We start from the raw sequence: 7,926 nt of genomic DNA, 5'->3' as shown, positions 1-7,926 counted from the left end.
GCCCTCTTCATCATCAATAGGTATCTTAGTGTGGTTTAGATGGGGACTGTTCCTCTCCTTGCCCGGTGTGTGCCAGGCTGCACATGGGGTAGTGATCGATGGACTTGAGTCTCCTCCTTCCTCAGCCCTAGCCCTCCCCTGCTGCCTGTGGCTGTGGCTCATGGGGCAGGGGCTGCAGACACTTGGACACTGTTCACACGGCCCTGTGCTGGGGCAGGCAGGACAGGAGGGTAGTCCTGCTTTAGTCTAGTAAGACCTCACGGTACAGCATGTACCCTTCATTGCCTTCTCAGTCCTGTGCATGGAAAGAGGACCGTCATCACAGCTGGGCTAATAAATACTGAACTGGGTATGTGTAACTGGGCTTTGTGACCCTAAGCCCAGGATGTCATGCAGAACCTGGAACACTCAAGGGAAGCAAATGCCACTCTGACTCCAGTACCGGGCTTCTGATGCCTTCTCATTACAATGGTCTCAGATGTATCCAGAGACAGGGCAGGAAGGGGTGGGAAGTTTCTCCTACGTGGAAGGGGAATCCATGGTAGAGAGGATCCGTACAACTTCTGCTCTCTGAGTGGCTGAGATGTGCTGGGTCATGTGGACGATGGAATCCATGGCAACTTCTGGATTGGCCTGTACCAAGCTGGAGGGGAGATTAGAGATGGTGAGGCACAGATAGGGAGAGTGTCTCCACTGGGGTGCTAAGGAATTGCCTGAGAGCGATGCTAACAAGGGCAGCTAAGCACCCCGCACTCAGCACCTCATGAGTTTTCCTCTGCTCAGACGTCCCTAGCAGCTAAGGAGTAGTATAAAATGAACCAGAAAATATTTTGCTATGTTACAGAATAAAGAGTAATTAAAAAATAAACCCCAGCCAGGCCTTTAATCCCAGTACTTGGGCAGCAGAGGCAGTTGGATCTCTGCGTATTTGAGGCCAGCCTGGTCTATACAGAGAAACCCTGTCTTGAAAAACCTATAAATAAACCCCCAAAGCAAAAACAATGGGACACACTGACAATGGTGTCTGAATGAAAGGCCCTTCCTAGACAGGTATGTACTTATTTTGATACCAAATGTTCCAGAAATAAACTGTAAAACAGCGGAAGTAGGAATTTCCTACTCTGCATCAATAATGTAGAAATGCATTGGGGAAGACAGGAACTCTTGCTTCCAGAGTTGAAGTGAGGAGGTAATTGTGGAAGCAGAGTACATATCATAGTGAAGACTCTTCAGGCAAGGTATCAGTGGATGTTCAGTCCAGAGAGAAGTACTGATGGGGAGGGAGATAGTCTCCCTGGCCTGCCAGTGTCTTCCCACAGATTGTTAGTGAGTAGCAGGGCAGAGGGGGTGATGACCAGTAATTATACAGTGGAGAAATAATCCAGGGACAGATGAACTTTGGGTGACTTTCAGTGGGGTACTCTGTGATGGCCAGAATATCACATGTGTGATGATATGGTCATAATACAGAACTCAAATTGAACCACAAAGAAACATTAGACAACCTAAAAATGAGTGATGTTCTACAAATGGAAGACTGGGGCAAGGCGTGCTGGGGACACGAGGATGCTTTAGCACTAACCCACTCTCACAGGGAAAACTCGCCAGAGAAGCATTTAGTCAGCAACTTACTAAAGTTGATGGTTTTACTGTAACCACGTAGGAGAACTTCTGTCCTTAGAGCTGGCACCCATGTCAGTAAGGCAAACATTTAAACAACAGGCGAATTACCAGCTCCAGCTTCTACTTTGCAGCTTTTCCCTAAGTAGTCTATTTTCAAATAGTTTTATGGACATCTCCCAAGGAGAGGTCAGCGTTCCTTCCTTTCAGAATCATCCCCTTGGTTTGAATATCTTACCTAGAGTATGAGTAAGAGTGTTCTGAGTCAGCTGAGAGAGAGCTGGTGGTGGTCAACTATAGCAGTTCCAGACAGGAACCACAGGGATCAGGGCAACATTATCTCATAGTTTCTTATAAACTTGTTATTGTAAAGAAATTAGCCTTCTAGCCTCACGGACCCTGCTGGTGGCCTCACCTGCGGATCTGCTTGAGGACGTAGTCCCTGCTGATGTATTTGATGTTCTCCTCGATCACCGAGCGGACACCATCTTCCTCGGTCAGTTGCTTCTCCAGCCACTCCACCAGGTCCTTATTATTGTCCCAAACGTAAGCCTGCAAACAATCAAGTCTTGGTCAAATGCCAGGGGCTAGCCAGGACACCTGATTGTGCAGTATCTCAAAAGCTTTGGCATAAAAACACTGTTCACAATTTTCCTTTACTGTTCAGGTTGGAGGAGGAAGGGACAGGTTCCCAGCCAGGAGCTGCCTTCATCTCTCTCCCTTCCTTTGATCTTCAGACACTCACATGGGAGTCTGTCCTATGAAGCTCTGGCATCTACTGTTCCACAACAGTAGGTCTTCGAGGAGCAGGGTACTTAGAGTGTGACTGGGAGGGAAAGGTGTATGTGGCTGTTTCTTTTTGGAGGAGCTGAAACACTGATCCTGAAGTGCAATTCCAGTCCCAGCAAGATGTGGCAGACAAGGCTCTGCACTGTGCCTTGGCCCTCCAGCTGGGCAAGCCTCCTGTGGCTGGACCACTTCTTCTAAGAACACATGGGGGCAAGGCTTAGAGGACAACACACAATACAACATGGATACTGATATGGAGGATGTCTTGTTGCTACAGTATTACCACCAAGCCAGAAACCCACCCCACTTGATTAGTTATGAGACCACTGCAGAGGGTCAGGAAGTCTGTAGCCCCGAGAGTCTCGACAGCCCACCTCTCGCCTCCTTCCTTTCAAGATCATTTAGCTGAGTATTTCTGAGGCAGCTGACTACATAATAATTCAGGAGTGTGTGAGAAGCCTAATAGCCTTCTCCTTGCTCTCTTCTCTCATTTCTTTACAAATCATTTAGGAATCGTTTTGTTAATGGTTTCCGGAAAACCAAGTACCACCATTAGGGCTCATTCATATTTATGTCATTTTGTTTGGGTAATTAAACACAAAGCTCGTCATTTAAAGGTGCGCTATCCTTTTCTGTTATCACTAACGAAGTCAAAGTCAGAATGACAATGAGTTTGGCGCTGTAATTTAATAGGTGGGCACTGTAGGGACTCTGAGGCTTGTGTTATGGCTTCAGGAAATCCAGATACAAGCAATGGCACAAAAGCCACGGCTGTAACCTCAGGACCTGCACAGTGTGGAGCGAATGTTCACAACAGAAGCACCCAGCATCAGGAGACTGGGCTGTCTTCTCACAGATTTCATGCTTTTAAAATGACCATTTATTGCTAGGTGTGGCGGCTCACACTTTTTATCCTAGCACCTGTAAGGCTGAGGCAGGAGGGTAGGGAATTCAAGGCCAGCCTGGGCTACACTAAGTTATGGACTAGGCAAGGGTACAGAGTGAGACCCTGTCTCACAAAAGCAACCAACCAAACCATGGTTTCCTCCCTCCCTCCCTCCCTCCCCTGACTTAGCTGGCTGTGCCTGGCTGTTTACTATGCTGGATCACAGGTTCCTAGGACTAAGGGTCAGCAGTCTGTGTACCTCCTTTCCTGGCTCCAGATTTGCCCACTTTGGGCATCTCTGAGAGAGATCAGCTCTCCCTCACGGAACAAGCTGGGAACTACCCACCTCCATGTTTCACTTGGGAGTAACTCCTCTCTGAGGGTCTGTAACAGAGAAGCGCTTTTGCTCCTCAGGAAATCTGTAGTGGGCCCTGCTGACAATGAAGTCCCTAGCTCATGTGGTCCAGTTTCTAGCTGGACCCCAGATGAATGAACACACCTGGACTCCAGCCACTGCCACCTTGATAAACTTGGCCATTTTCACTGTTGGTGATTAAGAGTTCTCTGTGGCTGGAGGACTTCACAGCTTCCCCAACTTAGGAGGATTTGGTGGAGAGAGGTGCAAAAACAAAACAATGGCAGCTTCTTGAGCTTCAGAAGGAAACCAAACAAAACCCTACCAGACTCACTCAGGAGTCCCAAAGCCTTTAGTTTAGGAGAATATTTAATACTCTTATTAATCATTTTTAATCCGTTTGCTTTTAATTAAGAAACAGCATGATGCTTTGCTATCAACATATGCCAGGGAGCAGATTAATTGTGGCTTAAGATAACTCTCCTTGATTGGTGTAATGTATTAGCTAACGAGATGCTGGCTTCTAACGATGCTCACACACTACACTGGAGAAAGGCAGCTACCCTCTAGAGTAAACACTCCTGCCCTCCCTCCTGCAGCCACAAACCACAGTAGGTGTTGAAACATTTAAAACAGTTCCCAGGCAGAATGACAGCAACACATCCCAAGTTTTTAGATGCTTAAAAACATGGACCCTGCATATGAAACATGCTGCTTATTCAGAACACAAATGGATGATGCCACCAAGCATAAAGCCCACAGTACATAAAGACAGAGGACTCTTGAGTTCTAACCAACTAATTTTAGCAAAAAGAAACAAACTTTTGTACACACAATGCTGTTTTCTCTCAATCTATCTGGGAGGGCTTACCATGTTCTGAGCTGTTCTCTTCTACTTGGGAAAAGCAAGCTGCCTTCTAGGACAGCCATGAAACTCACCATTCCGGCCATGAAGAAGGGCATTCCAAGGGGAAAGCCATTATCACCTTCTTCCTTAGAATTATAAAAATGTAGCTATCTACCTTCTTAGGATTCCAGAGTGGATTTTAAACAAGTGTGAAATGCTGGGCTGCTAGCCCCATGACAGCCCTGGGCCCACGTCACCTGCCTGACATCCCAGCCAGAGCATCTTAATATCAATAAAATATCAACAATTAAACACCACAACACTGGCTTGTCTTACAATACACGTTCACCAGACACACTCTCTTTTTGCATCAGTGGATAAGTATCTCAGGCACCACTCAACCTCACTAATTATGTGTAATAATTAGTCTAGCTTACAAAATCTAAATGACCTGTTTGAAAGGTTCATTTCTAATGCACTGGACAGCTGTTAAGCTCTCCCTAAGCAATGGTAGTACAGGGCCAGGGAGTGACTAGGGCACAACCTGGTGGCTGTTAACCCCGACTACCACACCTACAAATGACTTCACCTTGGGGGTTGCTTAGAGATGCTTAGGAGCCATCTGATCTGGTGTGTGTGGAGGGGTTTTGGGATGGTAAGGGTAGACATATACATCCTAAAAAGGAAGACTGCTTTCAATATATCTATGTTTCTAAGGTTATGACCTTTCAAAGCCCAAGATGCAATATGATTTCTTTCAAAGTCTTTGAAGCACAACACCAAAAGACCATGTGAACAGTGGCTTGCTAGATTTCATGGCTGGGTCAGACAATTCTTGCCTATTTTCCCCTTACCTCATCCCTCCCTGATACACCCAGCCATCTGTGGGTAGCTTGAGGCAGTGGAGACCTCATCAACAGTGCTCTTTCTCTCTGATCCTCATTCCATTTGGAAATCCAGAACAAGAAGTGGGTAACTGGACAATTAGAATAAATTAGGGCACTAAGCTCTGGGGACACTAGTATGAGTCAGGCAGCCCATCCAGGATGAGTCAGTTTACCTCGTCTCTGACTTTGCTTACTGCTTTCTCTCTCTCCCCTGTCCCCATGCCCCGTCCCCCTCCTGTCTCAAACCTGCACTCACAGAGGTCATATCCTTGAGTTCTGGGATTAAAGGTATGCTCTACCATGCCTGGCTGCCATTTAACATATAATATGCTTTACCTTTGACATTTAAACCCACTGAATCCTGTGACACCATAAACACCCCCATTTTATACACGAGGGAATGGAGGCTCAAATAATGTGTCCAAGCAAATGGATGCAAAGCCGGGAACCTCTTTTTGTGTGAGTTTGTGAGATCCCAAAAACCCACATTTTTTTTTTTCAGTGTTCCATATAAAGTCTTGTTTGTTTTTTGAAGCAGGGTTTCTCTGTGTAGCCCTGGTTGTCCTGGAACTCGCTGCTCTGTAGACCAGGCTGGCCTCAAGTGCTGGGATTACAGGTGCGTGGAACCACTGCTTGGCTCCACGCAACGTCTTAATGTGATTTCTCCTGTCAGACTCTGCAGGCAGAGAACCAATCAGCCTGTTGGGAAAACTGCATACTTCAAATTGTGGAGCTAGAAATCAAGATAAAGATCATCCCCATGAAGCAGGCATGTGCCATGTTTGCACAACCAAATTCAATCCACAGCTCTTGGAGCTTTTTCTTCAGGGAGTTGTAGTGATGCTGCTGCTTTTGCCCACAGTGAAACTCTGAGCCATAAACCCAACTCCTTCCTGCAACAGGACTGCCCAGTGGGGCTAAGTATAATCCTAGAACTCACGGGATGGAGGTCTCTAAGGGGAACAGACGATTTGTATTGCTCAATTTTCCATCTTAAAATCTTTTTCCAGGATCAAGAAAACGAAATCTCTGGGGGCAAAACAATATAAAGCATAGCTAATAAATGCCTGTCACTACATGACTTCTTTACCAATAACTCAAGACGACTCTACTAGTCTTTGCATTTGAGGGAACCAGCATATGAAATCTGTCACTATTTGAAGACTCCGCCATACACAGAGTGTTTTCAGCTGTTAACATCAGGCAGCTTCTCTAGCAGCCCTTCAGAGGCAACACTGCAGCACTTTCTTGTCTCAAGGACGCTGCAGATTTTATCACCTATCCCACACTCGGGTCCTGCTGAGCCTGCAGAAAGAGGCAGGAGGTTTCAAAGCCACATGTCCTGACTTCACAGGATCACTTGTCCTTCCTTTCTCTTCTGCCCGTCCCCTGAGATGAGAGCTCATGGGAAAGGCAATCTTCTGTAAACACAGGCAAGGGAAATAGTATCAACTGTTAGGGATCACTGGTATTCTGTGTGCAGACAGCCTCTTCCTGAGCTGTGAGCCTCAAGTGTCTTCTGCACTTAATCCAGCCAGGAGCCTGTGCACATACAGCTCCCCACTGATGAGAGCTAGCAATGGCCTGTTTCTTTAGACACACTGCCCCCTGGGAGGATGCCACTAAGGAGCAAGTGAGGGGACCTATCTATTCACTTCATGCTTGGAGGGAAGCTATTCCTCCTCCTCATCCTTGTGCCCACCGAGGCTGTGCACGTCCATTAGTGACTAATGTGGTAGGGAGGCGTACGGGCCACACACACACACACACACACACACACACACATACACACACACTCCATTTACCTAGCCGGCCACTCTTAACTGAGAACAACCTCTTATTTTACACTTGCATGACTTTCAATGCCAACTTCCACTGGAAGCTGCCAGTAGCCACTGACAAAATTGTCTCACTCAATTATGATGCCACAGACTGACCTTAACCTGAACCAAATGTCGAAGAATGTCCCACTTCCCTGCTGCACATCTGAAATATTTATCCAAGCAGCTTTTCAGTCATAAAGAAACAGGCAGACTTAACACAAAGGTGGATCTCAGAACACTCTGCATCACTGGCTTTAAAACTGATGGTGAGTCTTACAGCTCTTCGATGAGAAAAGTTGTTAGCAAAGACTCCAGGTAGCATTATCGAGGAGACTGGAGTGACCTTCTGTAGGACAAGGCACTTCATGCCACCACCAACCAGCCACTCTCCATCAATATCCAACAATCACCAAAGATTTTGATCACAGGTAATATATTACAAAATATATTTGTTTAATATAGCCTGGTAAAATAGGACCAGCAAGATGGCTCAGCAGTTAAAAAGCACTTGCTGTCAAGTCTGAAGTCCTGAGTTTGATCCCAGGAACCCACTTGGTAGAAGAAGAGAACCAATTCCTTCAAGTCGCCCTATGACTTTTACATGTGAACTGTGGCATGCCCGGGCTTACACACAAAACAAGTGTTTTTAAAAAATGTATATAGTAACTACTAAAAAAGACTAATCTTTCTCCTGGGGAACTAATTCAGGGGTGCACACA

The 7,926-nt window shown here is 46.3% G+C and overlaps 1 protein-coding gene across 6 annotated transcripts in view; it reads right to left on the bottom strand.

The window, feature by feature from the left end:
• Positions 1 to 434: 434 nt before the first annotated feature.
• Positions 435 to 7,926, bottom strand: part of Acaca (acetyl-CoA carboxylase alpha) — a 270,501-nt gene continuing 263,009 nt past the window's right edge. For all 6 annotated transcript variants that reach the window (XM_059271384.1, XM_059271383.1, XM_059271385.1 and 3 more), the window contains 2 exons: positions 2,036 to 2,172; positions 435 to 643 (listed from right to left, as the gene is read on the bottom strand). In XM_059271384.1, the coding sequence (XP_059127367.1) occupies positions 520 to 643; positions 2,036 to 2,172 (261 nt within the window). In that variant the 3' untranslated portion in view covers positions 435 to 519. The remainder of the gene's footprint in view (positions 644 to 2,035; positions 2,173 to 7,926) is intronic.

This window comes from Peromyscus eremicus, chromosome 8a (genome assembly GCF_949786415.1).
Source record: "Peromyscus eremicus chromosome 8a, PerEre_H2_v1, whole genome shotgun sequence".
Lineage (NCBI taxonomy): Eukaryota > Metazoa > Chordata > Mammalia > Rodentia > Cricetidae > Peromyscus > Peromyscus eremicus.
This window is presented reverse-complemented; position numbering and strand designations above follow the sequence as displayed.